The 22224-nt window shown below is 40.1% G+C and overlaps 1 protein-coding gene across 1 annotated transcript; it reads right to left on the minus strand.

The window, feature by feature from the left end:
• Positions 1 to 4600: 4600 nt before the first annotated feature.
• Positions 4601 to 22024, minus strand: LOC134641583 (alkaline phosphatase-like). The gene is made up of 11 exons (XM_063494061.1): positions 21955 to 22024; positions 18170 to 18286; positions 17785 to 17900; positions 14909 to 15083; positions 12415 to 12587; positions 12132 to 12272; positions 10964 to 11033; positions 9807 to 9941; positions 8238 to 8429; positions 5123 to 5239; positions 4601 to 4954 (listed from the first exon to the last, which is right to left on the minus strand). Exons 1-11 carry the CDS (start codon positions 22022 to 22024, stop codon positions 4638 to 4640), a joined length of 1623 nt encoding a protein of 540 aa, XP_063350131.1. The 3' UTR covers positions 4601 to 4637.
• Between the last annotated feature and the right edge of the window lie 200 nt (positions 22025 to 22224).

Below are 22224 nucleotides of genomic sequence, written 5' to 3' on the forward strand. Positions count from 1 at the left end.
AGAGCCCACGACGGCACGCAGAACACAAGGCGAGTGATGAAACAGAAGCTTTCTGCCAGCTTCAGGCTCTCAGGGCTGCAGATAAGAAGGAGATCTTGATAAAAAAGCTCAGCAGATTTAGTCTCATGCAGCAAAATGAGGACGAGACGGCATTGTAGAGCTGCCTGGCTGATTAAATGAAAAGCAGAGAAATGACCAAGAGACAGTTCTTATGTCCCAGGTTCTTGTTGCTGCTGTCTCAAGCTGTCCCATCCCCTACTGGGGGCTTTAGATGAGAACCACTAAGCTCTGGAGACAAAGACGAAGCAAGCAGAGGATCTTTGATTATGTTGTGTTCTATTGATTATGCTGATATTGTTCATATGCATTCTTCTGCCACCAACTTAAAGCGTCTTGTTGTATATTCCAGTGCACAGTTTCATCACACGTGATGTCTCTTAATGTGAAAAGGTGGAGTGGTCCTCCTTAACAAAGAGCAGGGAGCGGCAGTATAACAACTTTTTCTTTTTGCTGTCACCACCACAAACAGCCAAGTTATCTCTGTTCTCTGCTTACGTTTAAATACAGTGCAGCGTCAGACCACAGCTTACTGTAACATAGGTCTTAGACAAACATAAGTTTTCACATTCTGTGTTGCTTACCAGTTGAACAAGCTAAAAACTTATGAAGTCCCATCTTCTGATTACATAATCCCTTTATGTAATCTGATTACATAAAGTTTATCTGAATGTTTCTCAAATCACACTTGCACAGTTTCTAATTCTGAAAATATATCATAAGTGTTTGTGCGTTATATGTTTCTCTGCCTGTCCATCCATCCATCCATCCATCCATCCATCCATCCATCTTCTTTTGCTTATCCGAGTCACGGGGGCAGCAGCCTAAGCAGATAAGCCCAGACCCTCAAGCCACCTCCTCCAACTTGTCCTGTGTCTGCCCTGGGGCCTCCTCCTGGTGGGACATACCCGGAACACCTCACCCAGGAGGTGCCCAGGAGGCATCCTTGTCAGCTCGTGACCATGGGTGAGGTTAGGGACGTAGACTGACCGGTAAATCGAGTGCTTTGCTTTTGCACTCAGCTCTCTCTTCACCACAGCAGACCAGTGCAGCGTCCACATAACTGCACCCGCAACACCAATCCGTCTGTCGCGCCTAGAAATTCTGTCCATAAAGAAATTCTGGCTGCCCTTTGTCCTTAGACTGTATATGTTTGTTTTGTGTTGTGTATGTTTGTGTACATGGGTTTATTCTTAAAATATAAACTGTACTGTAGCATCTACTCTCAATGTGAGTACATGCTGAAGATAGGGACACACTCATATGTCAGTTGAATATCAGTGCTGGATGAAGTTTTCTTGGTTTTCCTGCTATGAAAGGGGGATAAAGAACAGCAGAAAGTGCTGGTGCTGCAGCCTGTTCCAGCGGTCACAGGATGACCAGCAGGGTACATCTTGGACAAGTCACCAGAACCAGTTTAAATTTGGTACCAAACTATAAATTTAGGTTTGATGCTGTGGAGCTTCATGCTGCTTTGCAGCCAAAAATATCAGAAGCAGCATGAACCTTTGTTATAAGGCACAATGGATCCATGCTTTCGTGTTTTTAGGTCAACCACGGCACATTCAGAGTCACTTAAATCAATTTTCTGCTGGAGCCTATCCCTGCTACCATAGATGAGAGCCAGGGTACACCCTGGACAAGCTGCCAGCCTGTCACAGGGCTAAAACATAGAGACAACATTCACACCTATGGGCAATTTAGAATCACCAATTAACCCACAAACCCCACTAAATGTATTTGTTAGGTGTACCTAACAAAATGAATGGTGAGTGTATGTGTGCAGAAGGAATAATGGGTACAGATCAGAGCCAAACCATTAAATAAGTCTAAATTTCTCATCAAATCTAATGTTTATATAGAGTATTGGTACACAGTAATCATTACATATGATATCAGAGAATGTATGTTGCAAAAGGAAATATTGTCCCTGTTTGCCATGCCCTTTCTACTCATTAATAAACCTCAGTTCCAGACAAAAGACAAAACGCTTCCTCTTGCATCTCCTCTCAAGCTGTTGAGATTCTCTCCACCATATGATCTGCAAATGACTTTAATGAACGTGTGGAAAAGATGAGAGCAGGCCCATCATCTAAAACAATGATGATGGCCTCGGGCCAGTCTAAATGAGTACAGGGAGAGTCAAAATCAGGTTTCACAAACTCCTAACCCCAACAGATGTCCAATATAATTACTACAATCTGTCTCCCAAGGATAAAAATAGGTGATCTTTACATATTTTGCATTATTAATGGACCGCTGTAGTAATGTCATCAAACCAACCCACCTCAAACCTCAATTAGTACTGCGGATGTTAGAGAGGATCAGAGGAAGAAGGAAGCATTTTTTAGATTTCTCTCCTAACAGGTTATAAAATTAGTTATGAACTGGAATAATTGGCCTATACAGTAACAGGATTCTTTGGTGACTTAATGGGTAAATATGAAGACATATAAGAATATACAGCGCTAAGTAATTATCTTATGTTTAAATTCAAATCCAGGACCACCAAGATAGACATCTTTGTGGTCTTCAAATAATTTTGTGACACGACAGCAGCCAAGCAATACAACAAACTATCTCCACCCACAGGAAGGACAAGAAGCCTTGAAACAGGTAACAACAAAGCCCGGATCACAATATCACAGAGCCGGTGTGGGACTAGATGAAAAGACAGATGACACTGATGCAGTTCTCCAAGATGCTTGAGAAGCATTATGAAAATAGTTTGATGTGTTTTCATCAAACAATGTGTTTTCAGAAGTGCAGTAAACAGGACTTTGTATGAAGTTAGCAAATAAAAGCTAATCACTGGGAACACTGAGCTGTTCAAAGCCAGAAACAGAAACAGACCAGAAACATTATCTCCTAGGTCTGCTCCTTCTAACTGGACATGTCTGAAACACCCATGGCATTCAGGAGCCTTCCTATTCATAATAGCTCGCACTAAGGTACAGTGACCAGATAGCCCATAATAACAGGGAGAATACCCCATAATCACAAACTCCTCACGGGATACCGTGATAGACTGTCGAATGCTTTGTCCAACTCTACAAAACACATATAAACTGGTTGCGCACATTCCCATGCACCCTCAAATACATTCATCAGGAAAAAGAGCTGGATCACTCTTCCATGTTCAGGAAAACGCAATGTTCCTCTTAAATATGAGGTTCAACTAACGGACACGTTTTCCTCACCAGTTCCGTAAGACTGATGTAGCTTCCTGATCTGAAAAGTGAAGCCAATGTGAAAGTACCTTAAACCTGGATTCTATTTAACAACCAACAGGTCCAACTCCTGCTAAAAGCAGCCATAATCTAGTAATCTGACAAAATACCCTTACTTTTTTTTCTATGACGTAAGTAAATACTTAAGAGGTGGATTATGATCTCAATTTCTATTTTCAAGTCTTGTTAAACACAATATGATGCAATTTTATGGCCCCAGTTTGAGTCAAAAAGGAGGATAAAGCACAGTGTGTTTAAGGGCAGACCTACTTTGTTACTGGCAAATTGCTGCTATATGAGCATACAGCGTTCCTAGATTTCTCAGATAGCTCCACCTGTCCACTCCACTGTCGCTCATCAAACCCAAATTCAAGTTAGTAAGACAGAAGCTCCCTCAACGATGAGTGACATCACGGCCCATTTTTTATTTCACAGAAAGTGCTTGCAAAGTGCGAAATAACCATTTTATTTCAAAGTTTCAGTAAATACATGTATGGATCATTTGTCACAAATATGAACTTAGGTGAAAGGAACAGTTTCATATTTTTAAGAGATATACGTGTTTCCTCTTTCAGCCAAGAATTAGATGAGAGAAGCTAAAGTCAGCAGAAGATTTCATTAGCTTAGCACTAAGGCTGGTAGCAAGGCTAGTTTCAGCAATGTGTTTGTTTTTGTTGTTTGTTTTGTTGTTTTATCCTCTACACAAATTCATCTGACTCCTTTAGCAAGGACGCCATTTAGCACATTTTGCCAAAATGTAGACTTGTTTCTTTAATTATGCTGCCAGTTATGATCCGTAGCACGTTTAAAAATGTGAAATATAATGCAAAAAATATCAGCTTTGTTCACTTTGTTCTTAAAGCTTTCACTCATGTGTATGTAAATGTGGCAGAGGGATTGTTTTCCTTTGTTTTACTGTGGAAACAAGGTCAGATAATGAAGATTAGTCATTCTGATAAAGCCAAAAATGTCAACAAATGAGATCGTTGGTATGTTTAAATAATTTATATCAATAAACTGGCAAGCCAACTCTCTAGGGAAGGGCTGCTTTATTGGTATAGCACAGGGATTCAACAGACTGCCAACGTAGATGGTTGATGAGCTTACATTTCATAATAATTCTTTACAGTCACTGCGGGAGTGACAGTCCTCGTGTCAGTTAATGATTTCTGTGACTTGATTCACTCTGTCTGATCACGACGCTTTGCAGGCTGCAAGATAACCCTGGTGCAAGAAGCCACACTAGTGCACATCCGTGCTGAAGTGTCCTTGAGCAGATCACTGAACCCATTTGCACTGTTTTATGGTGCTGACCTCTGACTGCAGATCAGATCAGCGAAGAAAATGATCTTACATGAGGACTGTGATGGCCAACAGCATGCTCAGGAAGCTACCGAGCAAAGCTGCTGAGGCACTAACTGCTCCGGCCCCGTTCTTGTTATATTCAAGGCTTATGTGAACCAAAGGTGGTGCAGTCTGCCCCTCACAGTGCCTTAGGTCAGCACCCACACAGGCAGCGTAGCCCATGGCATGGGCAATATAGTTCTGCTCGTTGACACCCTGGAAGAGGTGGGCCATGGGTCCACGGGCCAGCACTGCCACATCCTCTCCACTGTGGGTTGTTGTATCTACGGGGACAGCTGCCTGCTGGATGTAGTCTTTAGATTCTGGAGAAGATAAGGATAGAGTACAAATGATTAGTCCTTTCAAAGAACATTAGACCCCATTTACACGTAAAACTGGTTTGATGAATGATATCAGCTGCTGACTGGAGCATGGTAGCAGATCTAACATAGTGAATTCTGTGAAACAAAGAAGTAATGACTGGGTCTTACTGGTGTCAACATTGCGGATGTCAGGGCGTGCGCCATTAACGATTTTGTGCCCGGGTCCATTGCCGTACATGAGCGTGGTATAAGGCAACATGTCACTTGCCCACAGTGGAGATTTACCTGGAAGACACAAACATTATTTTTGATTTATCTTTCTATTTTTTTCTGCTGTTTCTTTCTGCCTCGGAGTGCTAAACAAACAAAAACACACATCATGCGCACACAAACACAAGTGCGAGGAGGGATTGCTTGATCCCAAGGGTGCTGCGGGAGGTCTAGAGCTTGTTGACGATCTCAGCGTTTCTCTCCAGATGAGCCATTAGCCTAGCGAGTCTCCCCGCTGATGAAGAGCTCAGAGTTTCAGAGTCACATTAATCACTGCTGCACTGCTGCACCGCTGGGAGGAGGAGGAAGAGTGTAAAAAAGGAAAAGGAAAGAGGGAGTGCAAAGGTGTGAAAAGCATGACACGACCACAGATCAATCAATACAGACTCTGAAGACTGATAGTGATACAGTACAGTGATAATATGACTGGTAACAAATGGAGAGAAGGAGGAGCAGCCTCCAGGCCTGAGAAACAAAGTCCCAAACAGTGGCAGTTCCTTGAGGATGACTCCAACAGCGAAACATTCTAACAAAAAAATGTTTTTGGCTCTCTCTGTCTACTCTTGGCAACTCTCTGGACAGTTTTCCTCTGGATAGGTTTTCCCTTTCCCAATTACAGATTGTAGTGGGAGTGGAATTTTGCAGAGCTCATCCATCTGAATACTGGAGTTTGTTTTGACTGACAGGTGTCTGGCACAGGCTGCCCTAACTGATCACTGTCTGCTGGACTTCACTTTCATAAAGAGGAGTCACTCCACTCCATTCCTCAGTGTTGTGTGCGCCATCAGTACCTTTTGGGATAATCTTATTATATATTGACTTATGTGAGACCGTCCAAGAAGTTTTGCTCCAGCTTGCATACTAGTTACAGTAGACACGACACCAATGTTGGGATGATTCTAGACCTCAAATTTATCACAATCTTTGTGTGCCATTTCAGTACAACAGGCTGCATATTTCATTCTTCAGTCAACCTCTATGAAAGCAGTTTGGGAAATTTGCTGGTCTGTAGCATTCAGGTGTGCGTTACCACAACATCATAGAGGATAGACATCAGCAATGATCTTTGAGAGATCATTTCTGCTCATCAATCTGGGTTACAAAATCATTTCTAAACTATTTGAAGTCGTTGCGGTCCTGGGTCGGTGGCCCAGTGCCTTGATTTTGTATTGTTGTTTATTAGTCTGTTTTCCTTTTGGTTCATGGTTTATGACTACTGGTGATTTGGGTTTCTGTTCTGTGTTTCTTAGCTTGTGTATTCCTCTGCCCCTCATGTCACTCTGGTCCCTGTACTCTGTGTTCCCTCCGTTCTTTGTCGGAGTTGTCTCTGAGTTCAGTCTGTGGATTTCCTGTTTTATTTTGAAGGTTTATGTCTTATGTCAGTGTTCTAGTTTAGTTTCCTCTGTCTCGTTAGCTCTAATTTCTCCCGGCTGTGTTCCCACCTGTTCCTCGTTCCCTCATGTGTATTTATAGTGTGTGTGTCCTCCAGTGTTCAGCGTCTTGTTGTATCCTCAACTTGCTGTGTGGTTTTCTTTTGTGCTCCCAATCTCTCGTCTTTAAGTTTTCCTAGTGTTTGTTATTAGCTTTGTGTTTTCAGTTTAGGTCTGTTTTTGTGAGTTTATGTTTGGAGTTTCTGCCACAATGGAATAAAGCTGCCTCTTTTAGTTCACTGTGAGTCCAGCGTTTGGGTCCTGTTCTCCTGCCTGCACACAGCACACCATGACAGAAGTCCATCTTCTACAGTGAGAAAGATTATTCACAAGTGGAAAACATTCAAGACAGTTGTCCATTTTCCCAGGAAATTCACCGTGAGTTCAGACAGCAATTCTCACAGAAATTTTTTTTTTAAAAAAAAGAAGAAAACTCAAGAACTACATCTCACCTCTTCAGACCTTAGTATTCAAAGTTGATTACAGTACAATCAGAAAAAGACTTCATAAGTACAAACTAGACTTCGTAAGTATGCCTGATTGGAAGAATTACCAGCAGAAAACCTCTTTTTAATAAAAAGAAAATGGCAGCAGCTGAGCTTTGTAAACTTGTGTCTGAACAAACTAAAGATCTGGAACAATGTCCTTTGGACAGGCGAGATCAAAGTGGAGATGTTTGACTAAAATGCACAGCACCACATTTGAAGAAAACCAAACACAGCAGGTGGAGGGGTTATGATTTCCACATGTTTTGTTTCTCGAGCTGATACATTCTTGGAAAAAATATCTACTGAGTAGATACACAGTTTAATAGTTAACCACTTGAGTGATGCACCTAAAAGGGACTCAGCTACTCTTCATCTTTATTATATACATCTGTAAAAAATTTTATTCTGTGGTAAGTCAAACTGTATTTTATGAAAAAAAGGACATCTTTTAGGTCTAAAACCATAAATAAAAGAGAAAATTGAGCAAGAGGAGAGAGAGTTGAAGAGGTAAGGAGCACATAAGATCAATAGGAAAGCCCTTTAAAGGGAGATTAACTGGTGAAAGAGATTGAGGAGAACTTAGAAGGAAAAAAGGTAGAAGAGACGGTGTCATCAGTGTTGGAGATAGGTAAATGGAAGACAGAAGAGGGAGAAAGCAGGAGACTGAAATAGAAAGGCAAGCAGGAGAAAGGCTGCCAGTAATGTGTGTTTACCCTGGCTGTAATTGCAGGGAGAGACAGCAGATGAAATGTCAAGCTGCTGGTGGCAGAAGCACACTGAAGCTGTGAGGATACAGGCACTAAGAGGCATCGCACACACGCGCGCGCACACACGCGCGCGCGCGCACACACACGCGCGCACACACACACAACAGGCACAAATGCTGCCGCAGGTGTCTATTGTCATAGTGGCTAAACACACCTGGAGGGGGGAATGGAGTAAAGGATTGAGGGGGAAAAAAGAAAGAATTGCGGAGAAAGCTTAACTTACTGATACACTGATGGTTAAAGAAAATCCTAAATTCTTTTTAAGCATTTTTTTCAGCAGGATTTTTTTTTTTTTAGATGAATGAATTGCAGTTCTGTTAATAATTACCCAGAATGCTGTTCCCACGAAAGGGGAAGCCATTGAAGGTAAGAGGCTGAGAGTGGTCAGCCATCACTACAGTGAGAGTTTCCTGCTCTTCGGTGAGTTCGAGGCCCTTAGCGATAGCGCGGTCAAAAGCAACCGCCTCATGCAGGGCCATGGAGGCCCGCCCAGCATGGTGAGCCTGGTCAATACGCCCACCTGTAAACACAAGGAGGGAAGGTGTTAAACATGATGGAGATGTACTGCCTTCTGGTCTTGGTTTTAGGAGCACAAAAATAATTGGAAAAAACAGCATAATTTTAAAAATATCTCCTACATAAAGTGGCCATAATTCCTAAACAGTTCATGTAGTACTTTTATTTAATGTATATGTGATGTATATACACACCGAAAGCTTTTTTTTTTTTTTCAAAAAATGCATTTTCCAAAAATGCACTGGGAAACAAACAAAGTCAAAATAAAGCAATGATGATCTATGTGTGTGCCAAAAGATTGATGATCTGACCAATCTGATTGGTCAGATCTGTTTATTCGGATCCAAAATATCAGAAAAAATTAATGCCACAAATTTGTCCAGCGGTCAGTGTGAACAGCTGCATTATGAACAGGTGAATCTGAAAATTCTTTTTTAAGCTCTCAATATTCACACAAATTTTACATTTGCGTTGTGCAAAGGCAGTAACCCTGGACATTAGGAGATTACAGTTTCCACTCACTGATTTCCAAGATTAGTTTGCAAAATCCAAAAATCACTGGATTAAAGTCTCATCAGCATCAAACGACTTGAGCTGCACTTGCCCAGAAGACTTAAAATAAACTCTGAAAGGTTATATTTAGTCCTAATAAACATCCAAACACCTTGCAAGGAAACAGTTAACTATTATTTGAATGAGTTATACAGTCTGTATATTTTCCCCCTGGCAACAGGTACATTTCACAGTTGAACCTTTTCTGAAGAGAGAGTGGGTGATTTTTTTTTCTGCATTAGCACATCTCCCGCTCCTGTCCTCTGCACCGGCTATATTGGAAAGTAAAGTAGACCCCGGCTAATAAGTTGTGATCTCAACGAGCTGTCAGTGATTGGGTGCACCATATGTCTGCTTCTATTTATACATTTGCCTCTTATTTTTAAAGTCATTGTGAAGACACTCAGTGGCACCGTGGAGTCCCCAGGCAGCTGCCTCAGATTAAAAGAGAGATAGACGAGGAGGCCGGAGAGGCAGCCGCGTGGAACGGAAACACACCATCAGCACCCACTGCGGCAAACTCATTGAGCTGTATGCAGAATCAGTGTCAACAGCAGGTACACGCCGTGCTCTGAGCCAATGTTGTCACTATGGCACAAAGATCAATTTATCCCAGCCAAGCTCCGATGTTGTACGCATACTAATATTTCAGCAAACAACAATTACTTAGTTATTTATATATAACTGTCACTTGGGTTGGTTGGGTATGATTATTACGCAATTTAACTGATCCCTCTATTTTTAGTCCTCTCACAGGAATTTTTTATCCAGTGTTTGTTGGATCGAGTGATGGGAATGTGTAAAAAACAAATGAAGCTGCTGTCCTCACCCTCCACTAACAGGAAGAAGCCTTTAGGGTTTTTCTGTAGGATGCGGATGGCCTTTTCTGTGGTCTCGACGATGGACGGATCCATGCTCGGGTCCCTCTCCTCCTCGTAGCGGAGATCACCAGGTTCGAACAGAGCTGGGGAGGAGAGAGGAAAACTGCGCTATATTTATCAGTGATCAGTGGGGGTGTAGTGGCAAGGAAAGTCCTATTTTCCTCCTCCTACTATTACCACTATTTTCAGCACACAGGAACTGATAAACCACAGAGCAGGAGAAAACCCAAAATATAGCAGCAAGCAAGCCCTCAGTCCACAAAAAGCACAATGACTGGATCCCTACACTTCCTACACACTGTCAAATACCAAAAGTTTACTGACAGCACCTGGTACTGAAAAAATATATTGGAGCATTTTCTGAAACAGAGCTAAAGCCCAGCAAACATTTCAACTGAATCAGAGTCTACCATTTTTCTCAATGTCTAATATTTGCTGAAAAATAGTTAAAAAATGAAAGTTGTCCCAGTGTTGAGCTGCTTTTTCAGTGTCGCCTGGATGTTCTTGCTGGACTTTTTGGTAAAGTAGTATTTGGATTTGAGAATCATTTTATAAAATCCTTTTTTCGAAAAGGACAAAATGAAACAAAACAGCAGACAGATTGAGAAAATAGTAGGAAATCCAAGAGATAAAAGCAGAGCACAGTTGAAGAGACTGCGTTTTGTTGCTGTTTTTGTTGTTTTCTTAAATCCATCATGTGATTTGGACGCAGTGGTGACTGTTGACTCCAGAGGGTTTAGATTATGTCCAGTTAGTTAACTGAGTCACTAAATTATGAAGTCTGAACACAAAAAGAAAAGTTTCTGAGGTTAAGGTATTACTGTATTATAGACCTTTTTAAAACCCTAAACAAATAGTTTTGGGTACATAAACCGCAAATAAAAACAAAAGTCCAAACTCAAAAAATAAGTGACGCACAACCATGTTGATGCCTGACTCCACCACTGCTCCAGTCTGCACATGCAAATTGTTTAGCAATTAAATTCATTAGCAGGATATTTTATTAATTGGAAACCACGTTTCTATTAAATGTCTAGTGTAGCTCTTAAGCAACAGGGAAATGCATGAGGGAGCAAAGGAAGGGGCAAAAGAGAAAAAAACATACCCATGAGGTAGTCAGTGATCTCAGGGTCAACAGCGTCAAAATCTGCTTTATTCCACACATAGTGGGCAACCTGTAACACACAGGAATACATATAACCATGGAGAGTGGAAGCAGAATACCAAAAGTGGTTGTGCTTGTTATTAGTCACTGTATGACCACCGGCAAACAGAAGGAAGCCGCTTTGTGTGCAAAGTAAAGGACACTTAACTGTTCTAACTATGAAACCTGCACCAGGTTTCTGTACTTACATAATGCAAGTAATCACGTTTCTTATGGAAAAATAGCAGAATATTCATATTGTAATACATTCACCTCTGGTATCCTTTGGCGAATAAAGTTTAAACAAAAACTCCCTGATACCTTATAATGTTAACTGTCTCCATTTCAGTCAGATGCAGACACTGATAAGATCAGTCACACAACTCTTTAACATATCAGGTCAAAATAAAAATCATCCAGTCCTCAGCAGGTCTTACAATAAATACAAATTTTAATGAAAACATGATATATTGTACCGTTTCATTATTTATGCAACAGAAATTTAAGTCAAAAGGCCAAAAACAGTGTGTGACAAACTAAGCACACCCTCACCAAAAATGGTAAAGTTCATGACAAAACAAGTTTGCCAGGAGAAAACCTCTTCTCTCTAGAAACAACATAGGAGCCCAGCTCAGGTTTGCAAAGCTGCATCTGTACAAACAAGACTTCCGGAACAATGTCTGTTGGTCAGATGGGACCAAAGTGGAGATTTTTCACAGCACCGCATTTGGATAAAACCAAAAGCAGCATATCATCACCTCACACCAGCTGTCAAGCACGGTGGTAGAGGGGTCATGATTTGGATTTGTGTAGCAGTAAGACCTGGGTACCTTGCAGTCATGGAGTTAACAGTGAAATCCTCTGTATACCAAAGTATTCTGCACTTGGGTTCAGTTGTTATGCAATCAATAATCACACAGTATAATATGTCATGTGTTATTGATTAACTGATGTTGTATTTATCTACTTTTAAGATTTTTATTATGTCCTGACACATGAAACTGTAAATTGAAAGAGGGTGTCCGATCTTTTTAATGTGACTGTATATGTACAGGTTTTTAGGTCTTCTGATTTCACACCATATCATACTTCTTACTTCTACCTGTTATTATGAGCAGAGGTGTTTTACCTTCCCAGTTTTTAAGTTCTGCCACTCTTTGATCAGGTCACGCCCATCCATTCTTTCACCGTTTGACAAGTAGTCTGTGGGGTATTCAGGGTCCTTGGTACCAGTAGGGGTCATGTACTTTCTACCGCCGCCAATGATCACCTGAAAACACACACGCACACACACACACACACACACACACACACACACACACACACACACACACACACACACACACACACACACTTAAATCAAATTCAGCCGTTCAAAAGTTCAATATATACTGTAAAAAACAGAAGCGTACATCAATGTCTGTGTTGTTGATGAGCTGGAATGAGATATCCGTGCAGCCGTCCTTCTTGGCAGAATCAGGCATATCGGCATCACTGTACCACGTCCTGCTGGCACTGTGGGCGTAGCTGCCTGCTGGGGTGGCATGTTGCACCCTCGTGGTTGTTACGATGCCCACAGACTTGCCTGCAACGTAAACACAGTAGCTTCCTGCTTAACACGGGTTAACAAAAAGCGCTCTGCTCCATGTATGAATACTCTATGAGCAGGTTTCTGGATGAAAAGTCATTAGTCGTTAGTCAAAAACTATCTCAACTCTGAATGCAAAAGTTATCTTGGTGTAAAGTCTAGTAGATACAGTACTTATTGTCCTTTTAGTACTTACTTATCCTTCATCTGAGAGACATTGAAAGTTTATGGTTGCAGTCTCAGTCTCAGTGTGATAGCTGCAAGACGAGCGATGTGACGCCAAATTATCAGACACAGATACTCATGGTTTCATGAAGTGGTGATGTGAGATTACAAATCTCTGTCATGTATCAGAGGGATCAAAGTTCTTTATGCTCACTTGAAAAAAGTGTGCTGAAACTCAAAAGTCATTAAAGACATAACAGTCTGTAATGTGCGCTGTAGGCGGCAGCAAATGGTTGATTAAACAGTTAGCCAATCCACAGGCAATTAATCTAAACAATTAGGACAGCTAATTGTTAGAGCGATTTTTCAAAAATGAAAGAAAAATGCTTGCAGGCTGTCAAATGTGAGCACTGAGCCTCACTTCGACACTTCACCATGGGGTTTAGAAGGGAATTTTGACATAGTTTTCTAGACTTGATGAATGAATAAAATAAAATAAATTAAAAAAAAACAGCTAATGTGCAATTTTAATTGTGCAGGGTTATTACTTAAGAGAAAAAAGCAAAGATACTAGTGAAGAAAAGGCCTCCTGTGATGCCTCAGAGTTATCTCAAGAGGTGCCGGGCTCCAGGTGTACCTTGCTGCTAGAAACTGTGTGGAAGGACATGACCGTTTCCAAAATGTTTTTTACAACATTAAACAGAAGCGTCTTCAAAAAACTGGTTCTCGGCAACATTCGCACACCTGAGCATCGGTCTCTGGCATAGCGCTGGGGTCATGGCCATGACACTCTGCCTGTGTGCGTGTCATGAGATATTTATGGCTGCTGATAACACTGGAACACGATAACAGTCAAGGTGCTTTCCTGTGTAGTTGATTATGCTGTGGTGGAACCTGAGGCTGCGAGCTGCTGTTGCTCCCTCCTCCCCGGTGGCCCCTGTAATACCACTCTGACAGGGCACTGCAGCTCACAGCAGAGCGCTCAGCTGTAAAATCAGGTTTTGTTGAGGCCGTCTAAGACCTGGGGGATTTTCTTTTGACAGGAGCTAGAACCTAAATGTGACACGCAGGGCCATGTCAGGTATCTGCCTGCTCTTTGTACAGAAGTCACACAATCCCATTTGTTGCTTCAATCACAGCATCTTTTAAATTCTTATCCTCTGAGTGTTGTCTGTGCAGCAATGAGTTACACTTGTTCACATGAGCCTATTGCCATCTGCTGAATATCACCATTACCATAAGTCTGTTTTATAAATCATTTGCTCATTATTATACATCATGTAAGCATTATGGTGAAATGTTATGGGCTTTTTTCGCTTTAATCTTGTGGTATCTTGTTTTTAAACATCAGTTAAATTCTCATTTAAAGGTATTTTCTTACATTTACAATCATCTGCCACTAAAGGACGTCTCCACCGCTGAATTACCCGTCAACAAAAAAGCTGCAGCAGTGTTTTCTGAAGCATGTCAATTGAATAAAAATGCTAATTTTAATGTTTTTCTGCTCTGCTTTGCGGTTCTCATCATCCACATTTTTGCTGTCATTTTTATGCAAATGTTTCTGTTTCCATTTTTCCGCCTCTGGCATAAAAATATGGCGTAACCTTTTTTTAATTTCACTTACAAAGCTCTGACTGGCTCAACAGTTTTTCCAATTCAAATAAGCTTCACGAAGCACAGCACAAAACTTTTTCCCCACCAATTTATGTTTCAAACATTCAGAATGGCTAGCCATCTTATGTTTCTCTTCTTTTTTTCTATTTGACGCATTCAACGAACTGCAGTAAAATAAGCTTTTTGGTATGATAATGATTAAAAACAAAGTAGTATAGTTCTGTCATCTTTTGACTCTTTGACCCAGTTAGCATCCAAACTGCTGCATACACGTGACTATTGTTCCTCATGCTCTGATGAAGGCAAGAAGTCCAAAATGTTAGCACGTTTGTTGACATGGTCAGAATAAATATGTGAATTTTAAATTTGCCCATTTTTTCCTCAGGTTTTGTACTACAATCTTTATACATTTGAGCATTAAAGGATGTACTAATACTCCACTACTACTGCTTGGAGTTTTGGTTTACAGATTTTACGTTTACGATTTACGTTCTTTTTAAAGATTCAGTTAATGACATTTCTTGTCTTCAGTTGCTCACCAGCATCTTTGGCCCACTTCAAGATGGACGTCACCTCGTTGCCCTTCTGAGTTCTGCATACTCCATTGCGACCCGCCGCATTCACTCCAACGATGTTCAGGTTGGTTTTCACCCCACACAGATATGCTGTGGCTGTGGCTGCGCTGTCTGCAACCTGGAAGTCCACACTGTAGGTCTGCACAGTACACACACACATACACAAAGGAAAGCTTAAATAAAATATACTGCTCTGCAAAAAGCTTTTAAACTTTAATTACGTGTGAAATAAGTGGTGTAAATATTTTTAGTATTGTCTCATCAAGCTCCCTTTACTCCTAGGGTTGTGTGGTGGTGCCAGAGTAATTGGGCATCTGGACATGTTTAAAAAATAAAAGGTTTCAAAGTAATAACTCTTCCTTTGTGAGCCATGGTTTCATTGCACCCCACTGAAGTATTTGAAATTCAGTTTACAGTGCTACTGTGCTTGAGCCATTTTTCACATCTTTATATTTATTAAAACATGTGCAAACATTTAAAATAAGGAAAAAAGGTTTTAAAAAACTGATGAACTTGAAATCCAATATTAAATATGACCACCTTTATTCTTCCACACAGCCTGAACTCTCTCAGGCAAGCTTATGTTCCCTTTTCTACCAATTGTCCCACTCTGCTTCTGTAATGTTGAGTTCTGGGCTCTGTGTCATGGTGTGTTTGTCTATCCAGGTATGTTTTTACTGCATTGATAATGTGTTTGGGATTGTTATCATGCTCGAAAGTAAAGCCATTACCAATCAATCTTTATTGTATGGTATTCTATGGTAAATCACAATCTGATGGTACTCTTTTGTGCGAATAATTCGATAAATTTTGACAACATTCGCAACACCACTGGTTGAAATCCAGCCCCGTAACATAAATGAACTTCCACTGTGTTTTACGCGTGGCTGTAGTCACTGTTATACCCTCTTCTAACCTTCTTAAAATACACCATCGTAGATACTGAAGATAATTTAAATTAAAAGTTTTAAATTTGGAGTCCATATCTATTTCCACTAATTTTCATTCCAGGTCTTGTATAATTTGGCATAGCTTAACTTTGTTTTCCCATTTCCCTTCCCCAAGAATGGTTTCTTCCACCCTTCCACTGAGAGCATTTCTGACGAGGCTTTAGTGAACAGTGATCATATTAAATTAGAAACAAATGGTCCTTTAACAAGGATATTTTTCCAAGTTACAGACAGAAAACAGCTGGCTTAGCTGTAGCTAAGACTATCTATGGTTCATAGCTAGCTTTACAATTAACAGTTAAAATTCATACACTGTGGCTCGTTTTGCTATAGAATAGCCCGTTATTGCCATTGTATGTGTATATAAAATTACAGAACAATATACAATTTTCTACTCTAGTTTCTTTTAAAGAAGGTTATGGTGCACTAATTTTCTATGGCACAATAGATGTTTGTCTGACAACAAAGGCTATTTTTGATTTTAACGTTCCTACACACTATTTTCCTATCCTTACCTTTCCTGACAATGATTTTTGATCCATCTCCCTGAAATTAATATCCTCCATTTTTAAGAGGCAGAAAAGTCCCTTTTGCTGTTTTATTTTTAATATGTTTTTAATATAAAATATTGTATTAGTAGATGTTATTATTTAGGGTAAGGCATTAAGTTACAGGCTTGTATTTCTGGTTAGAAGAGTTACAGCCACGTGCTAAAGGCTTTCCAAAGCACGTGCTGTAGACACAAGTTCCAACTGAAATACATTAGTTTAATAATATATATTAGTTACTATGAGACCGGTCTGACATAAGGCCCCTCACACAGAAACTGTATGCCTACAGGGCTGATTGCATTCATATTCAGTACTGAAAATCTAAAATAGGGATGTCAGACTCATTTCCATTGTGACCAGTGAAATTCCTCTTTTTGTCAGTTTAATTATAAAATTAATCATTGAGATATCTTAATATAAGAAAAAGAAGTGCGATTTCAACAGGACATTTCAGTTTTTCTACATAATAAAAAAATGCTGCTGCAGTAAATGAAAGAAATCTGTCACCCCAACTCTTTTGGATAAAACTGTAAGAAATCAATGAGTAAAATTACAGAAAAACTTCTGGCAGCTCATTTAATCTTCTGTAATTATAAATCAGAAAGTCTTTTTTTTTTTTTTGATACTTCTGAACTTTTCTGTTGTCTTTTCTTAATTTTCTTCTTTTTCTTAATCTGCTACCTAATTACTTTGGGGTAGCATAAATCACCCATGGGCGAGGTCAGTAAAGATAAAGCGTTAAAACGTATGAAAATACACTCAAAAGTCCCAAATTCCTTTCTTCATTTTTCTAAAGCTGTGCAAGTGGGCCAGAGTATGTCAGGCTGATTCTGGCCCCCGGGCCTTATGTTTGAAACCACTGATCTAAAGATAGAGGATGATGCATATATGACTTTACTTCATCACATGTCACACTTGTTTTGGGAGCACCCATAGTGTGTGTGTGTGTGTGTGTGTGTGTGTGTGTGTGTGTGTGTGTGTGTGTGTGTGTGTGTGTGTGTGTGTGTGTGTGTGTGTGATGTGTGTACGGGTTCGTACTATCCTGGTGGGGACCAAAATCTGACTTTTACTATCCTGGTGGGGACTTTCTGCACCGTGGGGACCAAAATCCAGGTCCCCTCGGGGTTGAAAGCAATTTTCACACTCAAAATGCGGTTTTACTGTCAGGGTTACAATTAGGTTATGGTTAGGTTTAGGGTAAGGGTTAGGGTTAGGCATTCATTTTTAATGGTTAGGGTTAGGGTAAGGGGCTAGGGAAAGCATTATGTCAATGGGATGTCCCCACGAGGATAGCAAACCAGACATGTGTGTGTGTGTGTGTGTGTGTGTGTGTGTGTACCTTGGCCAGCCCCACATTGGGGAAGGTGTCCATGGTCATCACTGTCTCCTCCCCTGACTCGTTCTCCAGCTGTCCCTTGAGAATACGAGCTGCTGTGAGGGTTGTGAGTCCCATACCTGAGGCCCACAGACACAAGTTCACACACTGTAGCTTTGATAAACACATAAATAACTCCCTCCTGCAGCTTCTTGTTTTCCTTTAAAATATTTGTTTTCTATGTTGTAAATTGGTGGCTAAGCAAACAGAGGAGACAATGCCTGAAATGATTTATGTATATAAAAAAGTAATTCAAGAACTCTTTACTTTCTGCTTGTTTTAACTTTTCAGCCGAGTGAGGCTGTCTAATGTTATTCGTGCAAAGGATTGACAGTGTTGTGTAACCTACCATCTCCAAGGAAAAACAGGATGTTCTTGGCAACGTTGGTGTTCAGCTTCCTGTCTAGTGCTGCCTGCAGTGTCTTCCTTGCCTGTGACCTCCAGAACTCTGAGTTCTCCTCTTCAACTTAAGGCAAACACAGGAGTCAGAGTGGTGTTTAAAACATCAGTTCAAGCAAAAATATGCACTCAACACAAGCACCAGCTTAACTTTTATTGAAGCTTTTCTTACATATTAGAGTTCATCTGATCTTGATACTGGTTGCTTTCAGACAAAACTGTGATATAACACTTAGTATTTCTCACTGTAGCTGGAAATTCAAAGTGTTCTCACAACTGAAGTAAGTACATTGAAATCAGAGATGGAGCGGACAGCAGACAACAGAAAAAAGTGAAGCTAAATCGTACATACCATAATAATTACTCAGTAATCACGCATTCCCTTAAAATTGGAGATATATGGGGACATAGAGGGGCCTTTGAAGCAGTGCACATTCATTATATTAAAAGGGTAACTGATAACTATAGATGAAGCTGCTGCTTAAAGACAGTTTATGTCTGGAGAGTAAATGTTTGGCGCCTATATGTGTTTTATTATACCGGGTGGGCCATTTATATGAATACATCGTCAAAACATGGGAATGGTTGGTGATATTAAACAATAGTTACATTGAAACCAAGCACACCATTGTTTTTCTTGTGACATTACCAATAAGTTTGATGTGTCACATGGCCCTCTTCCTATTGAAAAAACAAAAGTTGTATCCAAGATGGCCGACTTCTAAATGGCCACCATGGCCACCACCCATCATGAGGAGTTTGCCCCCTCACATATACTAATGTGCCACAAACAGGACTTTAATATCACCAACCATTCCCATGTTATTACGATGTATCCATATAAATGGCCCACCCTGTAGTCTAAAAACGCCTTTCTTAATAAGAGTTTTATTCTCTGACTCATCCAGCTATTAAACATTAAAGCCTATTGACTGTAGGAAACTGCCAAAACACTGATGTTTCATACAACAGCGTGTGATGCAGTTAACAAAGCAGCACAATCAGGTTCAAGCTGAAACTTTCTCCTGGTTCGACTCCGTTTGTGTTGTTCTGTGGAGTGAATAATACATAATGCTTTCGAATGGCCTTCTTTTCATCAAACAAGAATACTTTGATGAATTTAGACCATTCTGGGCTTGTAATCTACTGATGTTAATGCTCCAGGTACTCAGCTACATAAAACTATTACTTATTAAATCAGCAGAATAATTTTAATATGTACTAACATAATTACAGAATGAATTTTTAAAATGTTTAATCAGCCTTTTAATTGAGTATTACAATGTGTCTTTAGAACAGGAGGCAGTTAAAAAACATAATAAACACATAATGATTATAGATCCACAATCTTTGTTATTTACAAATTTCTGATCAAGTTAGTTTAGTTTGACCTTGAAATATGTTTTCCATATAGCAACATTCTAAACCTTTGAACTGTAGCATAATTACAGTTTTATCTAAGATGCTTTGCACGAGTTCCTGAATGTGAAAGTGTTTATAGCGCAACATGTTCCTGCAAGAAATCAGTATCTCACTTCAGGTGTAACTTTAAACTTGGAGAAAACCTCTGCTTAAAATTCCACAGATCACAATCAAAGCCTTGTTCGGCGCATCCTGCAGACATCACTGTGAGCAGTGTTAGAAAGAAACTCTTTCAAGACTTGAATGTGTGTTTACTGCAATGTTTGTTTGTAGCAACAGCTGTCACACCTCACTTTAATGCTCTCTTATCTACTGCAGCACATCTCTGTATCCTGTTAAACAGTTATTCTGATACAGTAGTCCATTAATTCACAGTGATTGCTGATAACAGGGAGTTTTGCGCAACTCCATCTGCACTCAAAGTGCTGACTTGGAAAGTTTGGAAGCTCCTGTCAAAAAACAACCGGGGACCATGAAAGGAAGGGTGGATGGTGAGACATCATTAAGAAGAAAAAAGGGAAAGTGAAAAGAGGGTAAAGACAGAGCCCAAAGGGAGACGAGAATGGGACTCAGCATTGGTGGATGATGAGTTTTAAAGCTTTAAAATAGAAAAAAAGATGTTTGATTTTTAGGTTAAAAATGGAGAATCATACATCAAACTCAACATTTTCAGGTCACTCTGATGTTATCGTAAAAAGACCTCCAAATCTAATACTTTGTGTAAAAGCTGCAGATCGAAGGAATGGGGGGGGGGGGGGGGGGGGGGGGGTGAATTGTGGGTGCTTGTGGGTGAATTTCTGCAGCTGTAACACTGGAAGAAAAAAAATGGAGTTCTGGTTGAAGTGGCACTCAAATACAATACTGAAAGAAAGGACAATGGAAAAACTAATACAAGGACAAGTGGTCTACTTGTTGTGTGCTACCAATAGAAGTTCTGGGTTAGGAGCAGTTCAAGGTTTTTGTTTAAAGGTAAAGAGCTGAAATCGGAAAGGGTTTGAACTGTGTTAAAGGTCGAAACAATGAGTGTACTGTTTGGTTCATCAGCATTTGAAGGCAGCAGAATGAATGTACATTTGAAACGTAAATGAAATGCAAGCTTAAGATGGAAACAGTGGAACTGGTTTTTGATTAAACGCAGGTATTGATTCACTTACAATTAAAATGAACTTCAGCTGAAACATTTAAATGAAAGCAGATGAAGTGGGCATGTCAGCTGATGTGTAAAGTCTGAACGCAGTGGAGCAGTTAATTCAGGAAATATCACTGAAGCACTGAAAGGTTTTCAGTTGAAGGTTATAGCCCTTATTGTTGATTTTGTACATGGTGAACACAGTTGAACAGCCATTTGTAGTGTAAATACCGAACACGATTGAAATGACATTTAAAGACTGCGTGTTTGGCTTGATGTGTGAGCCCTGAGGTTCGGTAAATGTAAAACAATGGAAACATTAGGTGAAGAATATGCAGAGGCTGTTATCTGTCAAGAGTTGAGGTTTTTATTCATTTTTAAAAATGTGTCTCTCTCTATGCAAAGACAATGGCCAGTCGGTAGAACAGGAAGTCCTGAAGGAAATATTGATTAACCTATTTACTCACTAAAAAGTGTTCCCACACTGGTTACAATACAGCAAGCAGTTGTAATGCTTAAATGTAAAAGCTGAAAATCAGTCAAACTACCCTGTGACACAAAAACTAGACTTATTAGCTGAATGGTCAGCAAAGTGTAAGATATTGGTAAATTAAGTGACATAGGATAAGGTCTGAGCCAGATGTGGCAAAAGTACACACATTCAGTACTTAAGTAGAAGTACAGATACTTCAGCTATTTTTATTCAAAGCTAACTAAACATTGTGCTATATTAATGTAATAATAAAATAATATAAGTAATTTCTATTAAGAGCTCCAGTAGTTTATCTTTGTGTACAGGCTGTGATCAGCTGATCTGGAACACTGCTGCTCTTTGTGAATATACAAACGGATGTGAGCAGATGTTTCATGAGTTTTCCTGGCTGATTTCCATTATCTACACTGACAGTACACTGTCTTTATACTAAACAGTATCATCAGCCTAACTTCAAATTTATCTCTGCTACACTGGATGTTACCCAAATCACCAACCACACACTGTTCTTTACTTTAAATCCATCACAACACAGCAAACTAACCTGTTTGTCCTGGACTAACCTGCAGAGGAGTCTCATGTCAAACATAATGTCACATTTACAGACTCAATATCTGATTTAGAAAACATCAAAGCAGAAGAAAACCCAAAACAAAACTAAAACAAAAGTTCATTTTCCTTCTTTCCTTACCTGTGGCAATGGATGATCCAAGCACCACCAACAGAAAGAGAGCCAGGAACGACCTTCTTGTGGACTCCATGGCCACGATCGAGTTGGCAGTCTGCTCCTCCTAAGTCTCGAATCAACTCTTCCACTCTAATAATACCCGTTTACAATCTAACCTGCTGTCAGTCATCTTTAACAGCATGTCATAAATGCATAAAGACCAATCAAACCGTGACAGCCTTATATGACCCTTTGAGTGAAAAAAAATGTGTTGTGGTTGGCATAGAGGAGAAA

Source organism: Pelmatolapia mariae, linkage group LG14 (assembly GCF_036321145.2).
Source record: "Pelmatolapia mariae isolate MD_Pm_ZW linkage group LG14, Pm_UMD_F_2, whole genome shotgun sequence".
NCBI classification, from domain to species: Eukaryota; Metazoa; Chordata; class Actinopteri; order Cichliformes; family Cichlidae; genus Pelmatolapia; species Pelmatolapia mariae.